Genomic DNA, 19,589 nt, shown 5'->3' on the forward strand with positions numbered 1-19,589 from the left:
GCTCAAGGTCATGAGTTTAATCCCTGGCGCCAAAAAAAGGTTACTCTCTCAAAAAACTTAAATTAATGATATGAAAAAGTCTTATGAACACTATTTCATCAATAAAACTCTCCACAAAACATTATTGGGCAATTCACAAAAAACAAGTAGTAAATTTCAAAGATGTTCAGTAATAGCACACTTGCCTAGGACTTGGGAGGTGAAGGCAAGAGGATCACAATGAAGTTCAAAGTTTACAATACAACGTGAGAACCCATCTCAAGAAGAAAAAAAAAGTTAACTGTACTATGAATCATGTAAAATCATTTCAATAATTAAGGACTGAGATAATGGATCAATGAAATGTATCCTATCACACATTGCTAATGACCACACAAACTGATAGTCCTTTGGGGGAGGAGTGTTTCAAATTTTTAATGAAAGAGTCCATATTTAGTAAAACTTTAAAACTGGGAAACAGGCACTGTCCTAACGCTTTCTTAATACATATGTCCTAATTTTCTTAATAAAGTATATAGGAATTCTATTACCATCTCTAGTTTAAAGATAATAGCCTTAGAGAACATTAAACAGCTTACACAAACTCCAACAACTAGAATTTGACACCAAGCAAATGGACACTAGACCTCTATACCTCTTAAAATGTAAGAGGGCTTGGCACACACCTGTAATCCTAGTACTCAGAAGGCAGAGGCAGGATGATCACTGAGAGTTTGAGGCCAGCCTGGGCTACAAAATGCAAGGTCAACCTGAACTGCATATAAAACCCTGCCTTAAAAAGACAAAAAAAGGGGGGAGGGGGAATCATAAAATGCTACTTTCTTTTAACCTAATGTCCTTAACTATTGAAATCTGTCTTGTCAAAATAACCTCAACTACGAAAAAAACCTTTTATACATTTACAAAAATGTTCACCAGGTTATTACACATGGAAGCAGAGAGAAGAACAGAGGAGCAGTGCCAACAGGAGAGACAGGGAGTAGTGACAGAAAGGTGGTTAATCCTTCAAAAATGCTATGAAGACTAAACTGGAGCAATTTTCTTTAACATGTTAACAGGGAAAAGTAGCCAACAAAAAACTATACCACTGTTAATTCCATTCAAGCAAAATATGAAAAATGCTGGAAAGGAAACAAATCAAAATAGCAGTATCTATACTAAAGTAGCATGTTAAAAAATTATTTATTTATCTTTGAGACACAGTCTCATTTTGTAGTTCACTTGAACTCACTGTATTACCCAGGCTGGCCACCTCCTGAGTGCTGGGATTACCGGCATGCACCACATAACTGGCCTAAAGAGTGAATTTTTATTTCCTTTCCTGTGTTAGAAATTTTCTGTAATAAAAAATTTTAAATAAAATTGAATTAATCAGATTCTCACAGTTATAAATCACTAATTAGCTACCCCATGCAGCTGTGTACACCTGTAATACCAGCTACTCCGGAGGAATGAGACAGGAACATACTAAGTTTGATGCCAACCTAGACAATGTAACAAAGCCTTACTGCAAAATAAAAAGCTCACCATTCCCTGGGTTTAATTGCCACAACTGTGGGAGGGGGGCCCACAAGTTATACAACGGCAGGAGAAATTCAGGCTCAAAATGAAAAAGATAACTATGTTTTCTCACGCTCTCATAATATAAATCATTTATAATCCAAAATTTTTAGAAAAGAATTTCCTGCCCAGAGGGGATATAGCTCAGAGGCACGGCGTTTGCCTCCAAAGTGTTAAGTCCTAAGTTCATACCACAAAAAAAAAAAAAAAAGATTTTTCTATCATAATACGATCCAACCATGCTCATCTTAAACAACTGTTATAACCAAAATTCAAATTAATCCCAACTGGTCAAAATCACCCTAACACCCTTGGAAGATGAGTCACACACTTGACAGTAGCCTCTACAGGTAGGTAAAAGTTTCTGTGAACTGCATTTAGACTGGCAAATACTAGGACAGAGAAGCACAATGAAATCTCTTAAATAAATCTTAGATGTATAATAAGACTGAAAGGAAAGCCCAAAAATAATTTTCTTAAACTCAAAATGATCATTAAATTCTTTTTCCCAGACATTGTTTCCTATGTCAACCCTTGAGCAAAATACAAGAATCTCAGGATGGCCAAGTGTGATGGTACACAAATCACAGCACTGAGGAGACTGAACCAGGAGGATCCTCACAAGTTCCAGGCCAGCCTGGGCTACACAGCGATATTCTGTCCCAAAAAATAAATAACAGTTTTAAAATACCACATTTAATCAAACTCACACTATGATTCACAGTTTTTGTAATCCTCTTGTTCTATTCCTATTTAAATACTAATAAAATTAACAAACAGATGAAATGCTTGCTGTATATCAAACCATTCTAAGGGCTTTCTACACTTTCCCTTAATTTCAACAAACTTAAAAAATAGCTGTGTTCTTATTCTACTTAGCAGATGCAGTCACTAAAGCACAAAAAAGCTAAGTCATTGCCCCAAGATCACACAGCTCTCTGTCTGAAAACTGTAAAGCTTCTCCAAATGAAATAGGACTACTGCGAGTCACATCTCCTACTTTTGTTAGCTAACATGTCTTTCTGTTTAGTCAAAAGAAAAGATTAAGTGATTTTTGTCATCAGATTGATCTCTGGCAGGCTGCCAATTATAAATACACAGACCAAGAAATTTAAGAAAGTATCACAAGACTTGAAGGAACAACTTCAAAGACATTTATTTGTTCCAAGCTAAAACCTGATGTGAAATTTTTAAGCTATGCATATGAAAAAATTAAAGGTTATCTGTTAGCCAGGTGTGGTGGCAAACATCAGCAACCTCCGTGAATCAGAAGGGTGTGGCAGGAGGATCACCAATTCCATACCAGGCTGGGCAACCTCACAAGCTCTGTCTCAGTAAGAAACAAAAAGAGGGTTTCTAAGTGTTGGTCAGTGGCCTACTCCTGGACTCGATCCCTAACATTTAAGGGAGAAGGAAAAAAAAAAAAACAAAAAAAACTGTTGATGGCCTGCAGTGTGCAAAACACTTGAAAAATCCACAAAAACTAACACTAGGAAGTGAATTTAAGATAACAAAATACATGACCAACAAACATCAATTTTTATTTCTATGTGCTAGAAATGATAAATTAAGAAGCCATTCCAATGGACATGGTGGTACACACCTATAAACCCAACACACGGAAGGATCACTGTGAGCAGAGGCCAGCCTGGGCTACGTAAGTGATTTTAAGGCCAGCCTCAACTACTACATAGCAAGACCCTGTCTCACCACACACACACACACACACACACACACACACACACACTCTATTAAGTGATTCCATGTACAACATCAAAAAGAACTATGTACTTAGGGGATACATATAACAAAAAGTATAAGACTCTGTACACTCAAGATTATACTAAAATTAAAATTACTAATTCCATTCAAAATTATTGCTGACAAAAATTAAAGATCAGGTTATCTCTGATACGTAATTATTTGATAAAATTCACAGTTCCAGTTTTACTCTTGATGCCAAGGTTATTTTACTCATACAGACATGGCAGTCCTCTGTGTGACATCCTCAGTGGAACCCTAATACTTACAGTAAAACATGTACAAGTTCTAATTACTTTCCTTTCCTCACTTCCTCCCATACAGAATTTAAGTTTCCTAAAAAGTTAAGACCAAAGTCAGAAATACCTGGATTCAAATCCTGACTCAATCTCTTTTTAACAATTGTGTGATTTTCTTGAAGCAGCTCTCTTAACTGTGATACTGGAAGTAGTTCTGCTGCATACTAAAGTTAGTTTTGGTGAGCACTAGAGGCACCCAACATACACTAGCCAAGTACTAGTTTCTCACGCCACATTCATACCCTGGTTCTTCCCAGTAGAGTTTTCATTCTTTGCGACTCCCCAAAATTTTGTCTTCTCTAGTTTTCTTCAGCAGTCTGCGCAATCTCTTATTCTAGAATAACATTTTGCACTAATTTACACTGACTTGTGAGGAACTAAGGGGAGAATCTTGTCTTATTTTAGTCTCTTTAGTGTATAGTAAATATGTAGATAAACTGATTTTACCTCACATCTTCCTCAGATGATTAATAGAAAACTAAGTAAACCCAGCTGGGAATAAAACAATGCTTCAGGAATGCACTTTGGAAAAAAGAGAGGACTCTAAGTTACCTAAATATCTCATTACATTACACAAAAATTTTAATATTTAACTCCTTCTCACCTCTCTTCCCAAGCAGGTAAAAGAAAGGACATAGCAAGGAAAAAAAAAAAAAAATCAACAGTCAAAACCACATGCTTCCTATATTATTTGTACCTCTACAAATTTTTTATACTTAATGATACATTAAATATTACTAATGGAACAGTCACATTACCATAGCTAACAAAGCATACTCTAAAGACACATAAATTTCTAGGCTAAAATGCTGTCACCTGCCCTCCCTGGTATTCACTAGGTTCTTCAAGTATTTCCGGTTATCTCTCCAGAAACATGACTAAATTTCCCTTCTCCACTCCTTGAAGTTAGGCATTGCTATGTCAAACAGAACTGGCCCACACCACTTCTGAACAGTGTTTGTAGGAAGCAGAGCACAATGCACCAGTCTTGGCTCAGCAAGGGTATAAAGGACAGAGATGCCTCACTCAGAGTGTCAGTATGAAAGCAGAGTTCTCAGTCCCATCTATGAGGAATGATAGCATGGACAAGAAATAAATCTTTGCTAACCAAAGTCACTGGGAATCATTGTTATCATGGCACAATCTAGATATCCTGCCAAAACATAAAAACATTTTTCTACATCACTCTAGCACCGAGAATGTTCTGTACAGAGCAGGAACTCTGTTTAATTAGCAAAACTTTTCACATTTGAGATGCATGTAGGTTATCTTTAGAAAAACACTCAAAAGTTAGTGGAAGAGTAGAAAAGTACAGTTCAGTGGTAGAGCACTTGCCTAGCATGCTTGAGGCCCTGGGTTTCATCCCTAGCACAAGATAAAAATTAGCAGAATTGCATTTTTCAATGAAAATGTTACAAAACTAAAAAGTATCTGCACATAAAGCACAAAGAAACTAGGTGTGGTACACACCTGTAATCCCAGCACTTGGGAAAGTGAAGCAGGAGGATCTCTGAGTTCGAGGCCAACCAGCTTGTAACCTGAATTACAAAGTGAATTCAAGACCAACTTGAACTGCAGAGTGAAATCCTATCCCAAAAAGACAAAAGAAAAAAAAAAAAAAAGAAAAGAAAACAGCAGCCTCTCAATCTACGTGAGGTAGCAGTGTGCTGAGCTACAAAACTACAGTCCCAGCCTGCTTTGCAGCAGGTTATCCTGGCCAGGTGAACACTGTGACAAAGTCAATTATGCACATATGGTACTTCCTAACAGTGTGTTAAGGGTAGACATTATGCCTTTGGGCTCCTCTTCCTGCATTCTGCTTCATGGGACACAGGTGTGGGAGCTGGGGTTCTACTATCAATACACTCTTAGGGCAAAAGTCACACCCTAGGGGCTGGGGATTTAGCTCAGTGGCATAAGCGCCTGTCTTGCAAACACGTGGTCGTGAGTTCAATCCGGTACCGATTAAAAAAAAAAAAAGTCACATCCTAGAAATGCCTAAGCAGCAAGATAAAAAGCAAGTCCCTCACCCTTCCCCTCTAAAATTTGATATGAGTGATACAAACACTGTTCAAGTCATTATTACTCTGGTTTTCTATCACATAAGCCCAAAACTCACTCACACATCCAGCTGGTGGCAATAAGGCCAGAAATAGAAACTAGGTCTTCTGACAAGAGTCCACGATATACTGACATACACATTGGCCCTCTGAATAAGTTCAAAATGTAAAATACTTCTTCAGGTTGATACTCAGAATTCTTTTATCTTTCTACTATATGTTATCTAACTATAGTATACTCTACAGTGATAACTGCATTCATAATACCACTTAAACTCCTCAATAACAGCCCATTTCTGTTTCAAAATGCCTTAGGGAAATAAGGGCCAAAGTTAGGGGCAGCCTTGTTTAATTAACATCTCAGCAAAACATTTTTAAAACAGTAGTAATTTTTATCACTTATATACATCCTTTTAGAAGTACCTTAATTCACAAAACATCTGCTCCCATTAAATACTGCTGCAAAACCCCCACAAAATAGATGAAATCAAGAAGCATGTTACATATCCATGATTTTGCAATGTGGCCAGGCTCAGCTCAGTAGCTCCTCTGCTTTTCTTACTGGTGATCACTTTTGTGATCAGGCTCATCACCCAGGTGTATGAGGGCCTGAACTCTGCTGTGACTCTAGAATGGTCAGATCTCTCTTTCCCAGTAGCCTAGAACTCCTCCAGTCTCTCCATCAGGGTAGAATCTACTTTCTTGCATGCTAGTGACTCAGAGCTCCCAACAAAGCAAAAGTAAAAGCTGCTTAACCTTCTTAAGGCTTGTACCCAAACACAGCCAACCAAGTGTGTCATTACTGCTGCATTCTACTGGTTAAAGTAAATCACAAGAGAAGCCAAAATACAAGGGCTGGGGACTCCACAGTAGGATGACTATCAGACAGGGTTCACTGATAATACCCTAATTAGGGACAGAACCCAGAACTGTGTGCAGACTGTGCAAGTGCTCTACCACTGAGCCATAGCTACAGCCAGTTTAATTTTGAAACAAGGTCTAAGTGAGTTCCCCAGGTTAGCCTCAAACTCATGAATTTCCTGCCTCAACTTCCTGAGTACCTAGGATTACTGGCATGTGCCACCATATCATGTCCTCCTGTAGTTATTATATAGATAAGACCTTGATGTAGGACCTCTAGCATGCTCTAAGCTCTGGAGGGCTCATTTATCTGTGGACTTTTTTTTTTTTTTTTTTTTTTTTTTTTGGTGCTGGGTTCGAACTACAACCTTGCTCTTGCCAGGCAGGTGCTTACACCACTGAGCTAAATCCTGGCCCCTTCGGACTAAATACTCTTATAATTCTCAATTTTTATATCTTGTGTCTCTGTAAGTGTATGTGTATGATATAAGAAAAACTGAAAAAAAAAGCTGACCTTACTAAATTCTTCAATGCCAGCAGAACCATTTAAAGATCAGAGATTTAAGGCAAAAAATATTAGTCATGCATCACCATAGTGGGCTCCACAATAGTGCCTCTTAACAGTTTGTGGCAGACACCGTTTGAAATTCTACATATACAAAACCCACAACAACCCTAATTAGATGCACTCTTTATACCCCTCTCCACAGAAAAGGCAACCAAAGCACAAAACTAAGTAACTTACCCAAAGTCAAGCAGCTAATAAATAAGTCATGGAAACTGGATTTCAATACAGATAATCAAGACTTCAGAATCCAAGCTGGTCCTCAGAACTCAGTTTATCTCATTTGTAAAACAATATTTTTAATCACTAGTGAAAAGTCTTTTGGTTTTGTTTTGATTGTTTATTTGTTTGGTTTGGTTTGGTTTTGAGACAGGGTGTCCCTGTATGTTATACAGTTCAGACTGGCCTTGAACTCACTCTGTAGCCCACGCTAGCCGTGAACTTACAGGGATCCTCCTGAGTGCTGAGATTACAAGTGTGTACCACCTGGCCTGGGTTAATCACTAGTTTTATTTTAATGCAGATATACATCAGAAAATATACACTCCCTTAGAGTATATTTACTACATACCCTTCTCCAAATCTCTTCCTTTGCACAAAATAGTTTAGATTGTGTGCTTTTTACATGATATTGCACTAAACTTACCATTGTGCAGCTCCCAAAATTATGTTCCTCAACTCAACAATGTAGCAAACACTCTCCCTCTTCCCCAGCCTAAGATCTACTTGTCTGTCTTGATAAAATGACATGGCAGGGGCTGAGGGTGTAGCTCAGAGATGGAGCATTTGTGTCCAGCATGTTCAAAGCTCTGGGGGACAGGGGATAGGTCCCTGCACTGTAGTCCATTCATAGGTATTTCATTGTTGACAACTTTCTCTACTAACAATAATACTGCTGTCATGAGCATTTTCTATTATATATATAATTGGCTTTTTGTACTTCGAATATTTGCTGATTTCCTTGCTCATTTTTGTGGGCATTCTAGGCCTCTGGTCTTAGAAGGCAACTAGACACCCTAGTCCTCTCTATGTTCCATATTGTCAGAGATTCAGGTAAGCTACATCTTTAATCATCTATCATAATCTACTTCCAATAAACCGTTTTTTTTATTGGTACCGGGGATCAAACTCCATTAATCTACTTCTGTATCCTAATTTTGCATCCCCAATGCTCCCTGAACATTTCTATCCTCTAGACATCTCTGTGAAAAACTTCGAAGTTTCTCTTGGAAACCAGGTGTGGTGGCACATGTCTGCAGTCCCAGGAAACAGGCTGAAGCAACAGGATCACCATAAGTTCAAGGCTAACCTGGGCTACATAGGGAAAGTCTGTCTCAAAAAATAATAATAATAATAATAAACCTTCCTCCTGAAATCTCTTTTTTTACCATCCAGATCACCAACAATCTACCCTTTGCCTTAATTACCTCACACTACAACTACTGCTATGGCACATTATCTATGCCTCCAGGTAACTCCTTTTTCCAGTTTATTACTAGGTTTATTTTTCTGAAACAGCCATCATCTAATCAACTATTTGAATCTTTACATTCAGTTAAATACACAAGATGCTACACAAAATAAAAATAGGCATGGTGGCACAGGCCTGCAATCCTAGCACTTGGCAGGAAGATTGCTGTGAGTTTGAGATCAGCCTGGACTACATAGTGAATTCAATGCTAGCCCGAATTACAGAGTGAGACCCCAAATCAGTAATAAGAATAATAAAAGTTTTCAAATGAAAGTAATTTAATAAGATTCCTGATATATTTAAGAGGATGGCAAATATTTTTCTGAAATCTCAAATTTTGAAAATAAAATAACCTGGGCATAGTAACTGAAAACACTTGCTGGCATAGTGGTAAATGCCTATGATCCTGGTATTTAGAAGTGTGAGGTGGGAAAAACAGTTTGAGGCCAGTATGAGCTATATAGTGAATTCAGGATCAGCCTGGACTACACTGCAAGACTGTGTCAGAAAGGACCCAAGAGAGGAGGAAAAAAAAAACTTACAAAAACATAAGTCACCAGGAGTTTAGCTCAGCGACGTAAGCACCTGCTTGGCAAGCATGAGACTGGGAGTTCGATCCCCAGTACCAAAAAAAAATGTCAAGCCAGGCATGGTGGCACACATCTGTAAAACCAGCTCTTGGAAGGCAGAGGCAGGAGGATTATCACAAATTTAAGGCCTGAGCTACACATGGAGTTTCCCCCTGTCTAGAGGGGGAAAGAAAACAGGTTTTAGCTGGGTGTAGTGGTGCATACCTATTATCTCAGCACTAGGGAAAGCTGCAAACTCAAACCCACCCTGGGCAATGTAATGACTAAAGCACTGTCTCCAAAAAAAAAAAAAAAAAGGGTGGGGGAGAATGCTGAGGATGCAGCTCAATCCCAGTACTGCCAGAAACATTTTTAAAAACAAATAAATAAAATAAACTGGGTTAAACTGGGCATGGTGGTACACACTTACAATCCCAGCACTTGGGAGGCTGCTACAGGAGGATCCTGCAAATTCAAAGGTGGCCTGGGCTACAAAAAGAGCTCAAGGTCAGCCTGAACCACACAGTGAAACCCTGCTTCAAAACAGACACACACACATACCCCAAAAAAGCCGGGTATGGTGGCACACATTTGTAATCCCAGGGCATGGGTGGCTAAGGCAGGAGGATCACTATGAGTTCAAGGCCAGTCTGGACTACATAGTGAGCCCTTGTCTCCAAAATAATTTATCATTTAATTAATTCAAATAAAAATCCAAGTTTCCAGTCTCTGTTGAAAACCCAGACTAATCATGCACAACTTCTCACATAGCAATCTGAAGGCAAATTTGTGTACCTGCAGTACCCTAAGAAAGGCTTAAGAATCTTAGGACTGTCCAAAGTTGTTTTTATATACCCCCAAGGCCTTAAGAATCTGTGGTCATTCAGGATCTTACAGTAGCGTGCACCTCAATTAAAGAGTCTGTCTTTCCTATAAACAGCTGATAATCTTTGGACTACAGGTTATGGCCCAAACGCATCAGTCTGCCATTCAAGGACCATCACAGGGTGAGCCCATCCCCCATGTTAAGTGTCAGTTCTAGTCAAAATCCACCACAAGATCTTGTAACTTTCCTCCTCAGTAACTGCCACTACTCAGTTATTCCCACTGCTCTACCAAACATTCTCACTTTCTTCTCATTTTACTTAGCTAAAACCCCCAATCCTTCAAGTACTCTCCTTCCTTCAAATCTTTGAGGACAGCTACAGTCAGCTACAGTCAACTACAGTCTACCTTTCTCCAGAGTGGAGTGTCCAACCTAACAGATTCCTGCCACTTAAATTTTGTAAGGAACATGTCAAGCAAAAAATCTAGAAAGTTAAGAAGTAGACAAAAAACAGAGCTGGGCATGGTGGCACACACCTGTACCACAACATTCTGGAGTCTGAGGCAAGAGGATCACTGCTGAGTTTGAGACCAACCTGGGATACATAGTGAACTAAAGGCCAATCTGAATTACACAGCAAGACTCTCTTTAAAAACAAAACAATAACAACAACAACAAAAATCAGGTGCTGGGGAATTTAGCTCAGTGGCACCAGCACCTGCCTGCAAGCCCAAGATCATGAGTTCAATCATGAGTACAAAAAAAAAAAGTAGAAAACATAAGACTTCTTAAGCCATTTCACAATTGTGCGTAATACATAGCTCCTCTCATAAAATAACAGAAGCAGTGAAACAATTTTCTCTTTTTTTTTTTTTTTTTTTTTTTTTTTTGTCTTTTTCGTTTTTATCAGTACCAGGGATTGAACTCACGACCGCCTGCTTGCAAGGCAGGTGCTTATGCTGCTGAGCTAAATCCCCAGCCCCAATTTTCTCATTTTTTATTAGTGCATATTAGTTATACAGAATAATGGGACTCACTGCATGCGATCCCAGCACCTGGGAGGCTGAGGCAGAAGGATCACTGTGAGTTTGAAGCCAGCCTGGGCTACACAGTGAGTTCAAGGCCAGCCTAGACTACATGGTAAGATCCTGTCTCAAAAAACAGAAGGTTTCACAAAAAAAAAAAAAAAAAAAAAAAAAAAAGAAGAAGGTTTCATTTTGGCAGTTCTATATATGCACATAACATGCTTTATTTTCACCCCAAATGTCCTTCCTTCTTTCCCCCTGCTCTGCCCTGTCCCCCACCATCTTCTCTTCTATTTTTCTGTCCAATTTCTCTATCTTCTAAATGATGAAGCCTTTTGTAAAATACTGAAGTGCAAAAAATAGCTGCATCATTCCTATTTCTCTTAAATACCTTGAAGTCTACAAGAGATGGACACTTCCAAATTCAAAAATGTCTTTATGGTATGTTTTTTCACAGGAACCACCATTATACATTTATATGCAGGGGCCATGATAAAAAGAAAATATTCTCTTTTCACGAGGTAAGTTTTGCAACTTATCTAACCAAGAAATTTGAAAATAGCCACTGTGGCTCAAACATGATAAAGAAAATTTTGAAAAGGGGAAGAATTAATCAGCTTGCTAAAATTATAAAGTAAAAGAAATCAATACAAAACAGAAAAGAATTTTAAAAAGGGACACACACACATAATGATCAGAAAGTTCATCCTATCCAGCCTACCTCACATCTCCCCCCAGGCAAGGAGTGTACACACAATGCCTGATATGCTTTACACAAAAAGCTAACCGTATTTATTTTGGAAGATCAGTGAGTTCCAATGGAAGCCCGTTAGCCACAAACTGTAACTGGTTTAAAAGATACAGCATTGGACACCCACTATGCGCCTAGAAAAGCCTGAGTGTGACAAAAAAAAAAAAGAAAGAAAGAAAAGCCTGAGTGTGAAAATAAATAAATAAAAAGAAAAACCTGAATGTAAACTAGAGAACAAAACATCATTTTTGCAAAACAGAAGTATGCAATGTGGCTTGTCACCCTGCATACTGACTATAAACCTGGAATCATGGAATTATGGGAGACAATAGGTAAGTATGGTAAATTAAAACATTCAGAATGGGAAAGTAAACTGTAGTGACACTCGGATTTACATGGAAATTCATATTCATCAAGTTTCCATAATAACCAATACAAAATTACATAAGAAACAAAAAGTACCATAGTCTCCAATATTAAAATTTCCCATGAATTAGTAAACTATAGTAAAATCAGGTTAAACAACTTTCTCACAGAAAAGAAAGGCTAACAAACCAGATGTGGCAGTGCACACCTGTAATCCCAGCACTTGGGAAACTGAGGCAGAAGGATCACCATGAGTTCTAGGCTGACCTGGGCTACACAGTAAGCCCAAGACTAGCCTGAACCACACTGCAATATCCTAGCTCAAAAAAAAAAAAAAAAAAAAAAAAAGTAGTAGAAGAAGTGGGAGGATGAAAGGCTAACAAGCTGAGCGCGGTGGGACACATCTGTAATCCCAGCACTGGGCAGGCTGAGGCAGGAGGATCACCAGGACTTCAAGAGCAACCTAAATTACAAAGAAAGACTCTGTCTCAAAATAAAAGAAAAAGCCAGGCATGGTGGTGCAGGCTTGTAATCCCAGCACTTGCGAGGCTGAGGGAGGATCTTTGGGAGTTCAAAAACCAGCCTGGACTACAGAGTGAGCCCAAGGCCAGCCTGAACTGCATAGTAAAACCTTGTATTGAAAAAAAAAAAAAAAAAAACCTTAACAGTTCCAGATCAGCTTTTCAATTAAATTAAGACACTTCAGTGCACACTGAGTACCAGACACTAACAACAAATAAAAGTTCCAACTTTTCTAATCTCTTGGAAAATAAAAATTATAAAATTTGTATTATCTTAAGCACAAACAGTAATAATGGTATGATTTTTTTGGCACTATATCATATATATTAAAATATACTGTAGACCAGGTTTGTCTGGGGGATTTTTTGGCAAACGGCTTTTTCTTGAATTTTTGTTTTGCCACACTGGAGACTGAACCCAGCAAACATTCACCATACAACACCAGCTCTGTAGAATAGTTTTTCACCACCTTAAGTTTGCAGCACTAGAAATGAGAAATTCTGCTAGACAAATGGACTTAAAAACATGCAGCAGCAACAGTTGCTGGCTACATGTACATTTTTTCTGGCACTTTTGTATTACATCATTGTGCTCGATTTCTCTGCAACAATAATGCTCAGGATGGCTCTCTAATAATAGTAATTGCCCTCTGAAAATAAAGTGGGTAAGGGATGAAGAGTTGACCCAAAAAGGGCCAAGGACAGTGCCTCAGAAATTCTATCCCTACCACCTGCTGCTCCTGCACCATCCCCACCCCCATACTATCCCTCAGTATCAACTCTGATGACTTGCTAATAAGAAATATGGCAGAATGATTCCCTGGCTTTTCAACTTTGTAATGTGAATTTATAATACAAAGGAGGAGAAAACAAAATCAAACCCTCAGAAAAACCTTCCTTAACATTAAGAGAAAAATCAGTACTAGTAAAGTCTTTCCAGTGTACGCCTATGCTCAAGACATTAAGACTTGTACCTGTGATAAAAATTATGAGCTACTCCAAATAACTGAATGTCTTTACTGTGAAGAACTTGTAAACAAATGTAAACTACAGTGCTCTACTTGACATTTCTGCAAAAGAGAGCCCCTATTTATATACCTATTTTTCAAATCCTACCTCTAAGATTAATAGCTTCAAGTTCAAACTTCTTGATATATGAAGTGGAGGGTTTATTGGGAATCGAACTTGGGACCTTGTGCTTTCCAGGGAGGCGCTGTGCCACTGAGCTATAGCCCTGCCCCAACTTCTTGATTTTAGATAAACATAGTGTTATTATAAAACTAGTAATTAGCCAATGGTTTGTTGAGTTTTGTTTTTTGGGTTTTTTGTTGTTGTTTTGGTTGTTAATTTGTCTTTTTGAGATATGGGCTCGCTATGCAGTTAGGGTAGCCCAAGCTGGTCTCAAACTTGCAAGGATCCTCCTGCCTCAACCTCCGAATGCTGAGATTACAGCTGTGAGCCACTACTCCCGGTTTAGCCTATGCTTTTTTAAAGCAATAAAAAAATCAGTTAGCTAAAATTATAAAACAAATAAACACTTATTTACTTAATTATCACAAGCTGAAACCTGAGGAAAATGTAATTAGTAGTGCGTGGTTATCTTTTTCCCTAATCCAAAGGCAAATGAACAAGTTCTTTTTTTCAAGGATGCCACAAAGCATCTTCTCTAACTTAACTTACTAAATTAGTGACCATATGAGTAACACTGAAAAATTCAAAATCTTAGGGACTGGGGGTTTAGCTCAGCGGCATAAGCACCTGCCTGGCAAGCAGGCGGTCATGAGTTCGATCCCTGGTACCAATAAAAATGAGAAAAGACAAAAAAAAAGAAAAATTCAAAATCTTTATCTCCATTACATCTCACAAGGAATATTTTCATTTTTTCAGTAAATCGTTTGCAATTTCACACTACCCCACTGATTAGGAACCTACCCTACATTTGTTACACACACCAGTTTCACTTTCTGGGTCTTCATTTTGTATTCTACTATGGTATGGATAAACAACTAAACACATTTCAGTTTTCCATTCCACGTATTCACTTCCATTTACATGTTTTTAAAAAAATGGAGCCAAGGACTCCTGACGCTGAAGCAGGTGGACTGTCACAAATTGGAGGCCTGCCTGAGCCACACAGTGAGTTAAAGGACAGCCTGGACTACATAGAGGGATTGTCTCAAAAAAAACACTCAAAAGATAGAGATTCCACTCAAAAGATAATTTTCAAGCCACGCATAGTGACGCACTCCTGGAATCCCAGCATTTGAGAGACTGAGGCACGAGAATCGTGAGTTCAAGACCTGCCTGGGTTACAAAGTGAGCTCAAGGCCAGCCTGAACTGCATAGTGAGACCCTGTCTTGAAAAGACGAAGAAAAAACTAATTTTCAAAAGACAATTTTAAGGAATTCACTAAAGTCTGGAGCACCAATTATATTTTATTCTTTAAAAAAAAGTACCAGTTTCTGAATTTAAAGACACTGAATCTAAGACACTGAATTATTCTGAATATATCCCAAAATTCTGATGTTTTACTAATACTGTCATTCCTAGAAATGTTTTAACTTCTCAAAGTCACCCTTTTCTTCATTCATCAGATAAAAATTAAAATAAAGCAGCAACACCCTATGTCAAGCGTTCTTGCAGGGTATCCACCCCACCACTGACCTAACACAACAGAGTTTGTTTCAGAGCAGGGAAGACCCAGTTGTGAGTGTGCCTGTGTACATGCACTTCCATGGGTAGGGTCAGGGTGTGACAGTGCAGACAGCTCTACTCTTTCAAAACACAAATTTTAAATACAAATCTAAAATTAACAGTAATCTTAAAGACCAAGTAATGCATTCCAAACCACGAAAATTTGAAACAAATGAAGCAAAACACTAACATGGCTTGCCCTGTTTCCTTTAACAGATACAAAAAAGTGGCAAAATTATCTACAGTTACTTCCTTCTCTGAATCTTAGTTAATGTAGGCATAATAGTGCCATTTTATATCCGACTTTAGCTTAAATTCAAAAAGTATAACAAACCGTAATTTTGTATCACAAAGCAGCTAATGTAATAATGTATATATCCTGAACTTCCTTCTTTCAACGTCTGTCACAGCTAGGTAGGAGCTGCCAACAAAATATGGAGGCGGTGGAAGGCCTCTATACACTTTCATAGTAAAGGGATAGCAAAGCAGGAAAACCTATATTCCCTTGGTCCGAGGTTAGGAGTTCCCGCTACGCCTCGGTTACTCGCATATTTTTCCTACCAAACACCAAACGTAACAATACTACTGCTATTAGACTGCCTGGGTCAGATTCAGCTTATTCCTAACAGCTCTGGCTTCCTCCACGTCCCAGCGCACCCTTGCGCGACCAGCGCTACGGCGAGAGAGCACACTATACAATGAAACGAACAAACAGCACACGCCATTCCGCAACTTGAGAGAGAAACACTCGCAGATCTTCCACGCCGCCCCAAAGAAGTACGTTAGCCGGAGCCACTGTGCGACACAAAAACGGGTTCCTCAATTCACTGGCAAAGTTGTCGCAGAACCATTTCTTCAAAACACACTTCCAGTTCTCCCACCGCCGGGTGTGCACGGTCCTCCAAGGGGCTCGGGGACAAATGAAGCCTGTCCCCAGCGTGGCCGGAGTTGGAGCTGTAAGCCCACGGCATCGGCCCCGCATCCTCTCCGGATCGCGGCGCGGTCGGGCCGGACCCGGCGCACCTGGGTCCGGCGGTGCGGGGCCGGGCGTGGGGGAGGGGAGGAAAAGGGAGGGTGCGGGCCCCAATGGCTTCCTAGGAGCGCGTTAAGGAAGAGCACGCAGGTCCGGGCTCGCAAAAGTTCCCGGAGCCACCAGCTGACAAAGGGAAGCCGCGCAGCCCCCTCCCCGGCCCAGAGGCCCCCGCCCCGCGCCGGGACCACCTGGCCGGGCGTTTGACAGCTCGGTCCTGGGCCAGCGGCTTTGTGGCTCCTGCGACGCCCCTCGGGGACACCACGGGGGCGCGATCCGCAGGGTGTCGTTCGGCGCCCCGGCTAGGCCCAGGGACCTGGAGAAACCGCCCCAAGAAGCGGACCCTAAACCAGAAGCAGCCGAAGCCGAAGTAAAAGTAAAGTGCGCTACGCGGGCCACCGGACTGGGCGTCCGTGGGGGCCGAGTCACCGCCACCGGGCCAGGGGCGCGCGCCGGACAAGATCCAATCGGACCGGGCCAGGCCAGGCGGGCGCTGACAGCTCCGGCCGCGCAGCCGCTGGCCGCCGGCCTGGCCCCGCTCGCGCTCAACTTACTTCTTTCTGGCTCTCTGGAAAGGGGAAGCGCCATCTTTGCGAGGCCGGCCCCGAGGTCTTTTGTCTGCGGCTGCGGGGCTCGGGGCCGCGGCGCCGGGCTCCTCCGGGGCGTGTGGCGGCGGCCGCGGCTGCTCCGCGCTGCGGTCCTCCTCCGACGACATCCTAGTCACCGGGAGAGACGCATGGAGGCCGGTCCTCCCGCTGCTGGGGGGCTCCTCCCGCCGCCGCCGTGCCCGCCGCCACCGCCGCCGCCGCTGCTCGGGTTCCGCCTCCTGCCTCAGCCTCTCGCATGTCCCGCAGCCCCGGGCGCGGCGGCGGCAGCGGCGGGAGCGGGGCCCGGGCGAGGCGGCACCATGGAGCGGGCAGCGCGCGCACTCACACGCATCGGCGCGGGCGGGCGGCGCGGGTGCGGGCGGGGCGGGCGGGGCAGGCGGGGCGGGGCGCGGGGCCGGCGCGGGGCGGGCGGGGCACGGGCGCGGGAGCGCCGGCCGGGGTCTCCGCCCGCGGCCCCTCCCCCAGGCCGCCCGCCCGCGGCGGAGAAAGGGCCGGGCGGGGCGGGGCGGAGCAGGCAGGGCGGAGCGGTCGGGGCCAGTCGGGACGGGGCGGGGAGGCCGGGGGCAGGGGTCGCGCCGGGCGAATGGGTGGGGGCGGGGGTCTCGCCGCTGGCGCCCCTCCCCCGCCGGTGCCGGCCGCCGCGAAGTTTTGACAGCTGCCGCAGTTGCCGTGGGCTCGGGCCCCTGGCTCGCTCTCGCGCGCTCGCTCTCTCTCGCACGCTCGCTCGCTCTCTGGGGCCGGGAGAAGGAAGTTTTGCGGGGTGTGCGTTCGCCCCACACACACCTCACACACTCACGACCCTGGCCGTCGCGCCGGGCCCGCGCCCGGCTCCCCGGGGCCGACCCGCACCACAGACCTCTCAAACTCGCCGCCGTCTCGCCCACACACGACCGCCGCGCGCCCCCGCGCCGGCCCCCGCGCCGGCCCCCCGCCCCCGCGCCGCCCGGCCTGCCACTCACGGGCCTGGCGCCGCGCATGCGCTACACTTGCGGACTCAAGGCTGCTGACCTCACGCCCCTCCCCCGCCGCGCTGTGCCCCGCCTCGCCCCGCCACGCCCCTCCCCGCCCGGCCCGTGCTGACGCGACGCCCGACCTCCGCGGATCCACAGGGCTCCGGCTGGGAGAGAGGCAAGCCGCGGAGGCGGAGATCCGGGATCGGGATCCCGGCAGGCGCCGTGGGGAGGAGCGGCGCGGGGAGCGCTCTGGTGAGTGCCGCTGGCGGGCGGCGTGCGAGCCCCCGGGCTGGGGATTCCCGGGGACGCGGGGACACGCGCGGAAGGCCCTGCTGTGCGTGTGCGGCGGTGGGAAGCACAATAGACCTTGCAACTTCGCTACAATGCAATTCCAGTTACACTTTCGTAATAACGTCATTTTTAAAAAAAATTCAGAGAGGGTTTATGATGCTAAACGATAAAAAGAGCGATAACATTTTAAGGAATAAGATGCTTAAACACAAAATAAACTGACATGGGGAGAAGACCAGGAGATGGCGAGAGAGGGGTAAAGAGAAGCAAACGTAAAAAAGAACTGAGGTGTGTTATGGAGTACAAACACGTACTCCTAAAAATACAATTAAATGTAAAAAAGACGAAAGGAGCCTATGTAAACCCAACAACTTGATTGTAGCGTTTGATGTGCTGCGATGAAGAGACAAATACCTAAGTCTGTCCAAACCACCGCCGAGACCTGAAAATGGGGTGGGAACGCGAAAACCTGAAAGAGGGACTTTCTGGGAAGAACAGTCCCACGTCTGCAATCTTGCATTTGTAGTGGAGAACCTCTGCACACTGTTTTATTGTTTGTCTTTGCATTGAGTATAGATTGAAAATGAACTCAGGAGTGGCAAATCGTTAGATTTCAATTGCTGAAAATAGTAAGCTTCAACACTTGCGGAAGGATTGGGGTAAACTAGCATTCAATGGGCATCTGTTTGAGATTCATCTTCCCAAGGGTTTCAGTGTGTGGAATAAAATAATATGCTGGTTTTCAAGGAATAGTAGTGGCCGCCACCGCCTCCCCCTCCCCTTCCTCCCTCCCCTTCCCCTACCAAGAGTGAGTATATTTACTTTAAACTGTATTTATTTGGGCAAGATACACACTGATAGCCAGAACTATTCTAATTGAAAGCATAGTTTTTAAGTGGCTGAGACAGGGCTGGAGGTGTCGCTGAGTGAGTGTCTTTGGTTCCCTCCCTAGTACCACCAAAAGTAAAACCAGTCTTACAAAATGAGGCAAATGGTAGGGTGTGGTAGTGCACATCTATAATCCCAGGAGATTACTATGAGTTTGAAGACATTCAGGGCTACTAGTCAGTTCCAGACCAGCCTGCACTACAAAGCAAGACTTTGTTGGGGTTCTGGGGGAACAACACCCTGTCTAAAAAAAAAAGAAAATGAGGCATATAGAAAAATACTCATTTAATTCCTTCAAGACTTGCTAAAATTTATTAAATTTAAAATCTAAACCATGCGTGGTGGCACACGCCTGTAATTTCAGCACTGGGGAGACTGAGGCAGGAGGATCCTTGCAACTTTAAGACCAACTTGGGCTACCAAATGTGTTCAAGGCCAGCCTGAACTGCATAGCATCACCTGACTCAAAAAGACTAAGTAAGTAAATAA

General features: G+C 42.9%; 3 protein-coding genes across 22 annotated transcripts in view; 2 read left to right on the plus strand and 1 right to left on the minus strand.

The window, feature by feature from the left end:
- The window catches only part of Kmt2c (lysine methyltransferase 2C), a 239,306-nt gene extending 221,378 nt beyond the window's left edge, over positions 1-17,928 (minus strand). For 14 of the 19 annotated variants that reach the window (XM_063250795.1, XM_063250781.1, XM_063250792.1 and 11 more), the window contains exons 1-2: positions 17,752-17,877; positions 16,915-17,076 (exon numbers count right to left, since the gene is read on the minus strand). In XM_063250795.1, the coding sequence (XP_063106865.1) occupies positions 16,915-17,075 (161 nt within the window). In that variant the 5' untranslated portion in view covers position 17,076; positions 17,752-17,877. Of the gene's footprint in view, positions 1-16,914; positions 17,077-17,751 lie in introns of all 19 variants that reach the window. The other 5 variants (XM_063250798.1, XM_063250796.1, XM_063250791.1 and 2 more) reach the window with 4 other exon arrangements.
- LOC134476313 (spidroin-1-like) lies at positions 17,204-17,620 on the plus strand. The gene has a single exon (XM_063249739.1). It carries the CDS (start codon positions 17,204-17,206, stop codon positions 17,618-17,620), a length of 417 nt encoding a protein of 138 aa, XP_063105809.1.
- Cct8l2 (chaperonin containing TCP1 subunit 8 like 2) overlaps positions 17,741-19,589 on the plus strand; it is a 75,457-nt gene continuing 73,608 nt past the window's right edge. The window contains exons 1-2 of one of the 2 annotated variants that reach the window (XR_010048131.1): positions 17,741-18,173; positions 19,465-19,577. The gene's annotated coding sequence lies outside the window, so the exon portion shown is untranslated. The remainder of the gene's footprint in view (positions 18,174-19,464; positions 19,578-19,589) is intronic. The other variant, XR_010048130.1, reaches the window with a different exon arrangement.

Source organism: Cavia porcellus, unplaced genomic scaffold, assembly GCF_034190915.1.
Source record: "Cavia porcellus strain 051 isolate PalLab524CR breed Dunkin Hartley unplaced genomic scaffold, mCavPor4.1 scaffold_6, whole genome shotgun sequence".
In the NCBI taxonomy this organism is placed as follows: Eukaryota; Metazoa; Chordata; class Mammalia; order Rodentia; family Caviidae; genus Cavia; species Cavia porcellus.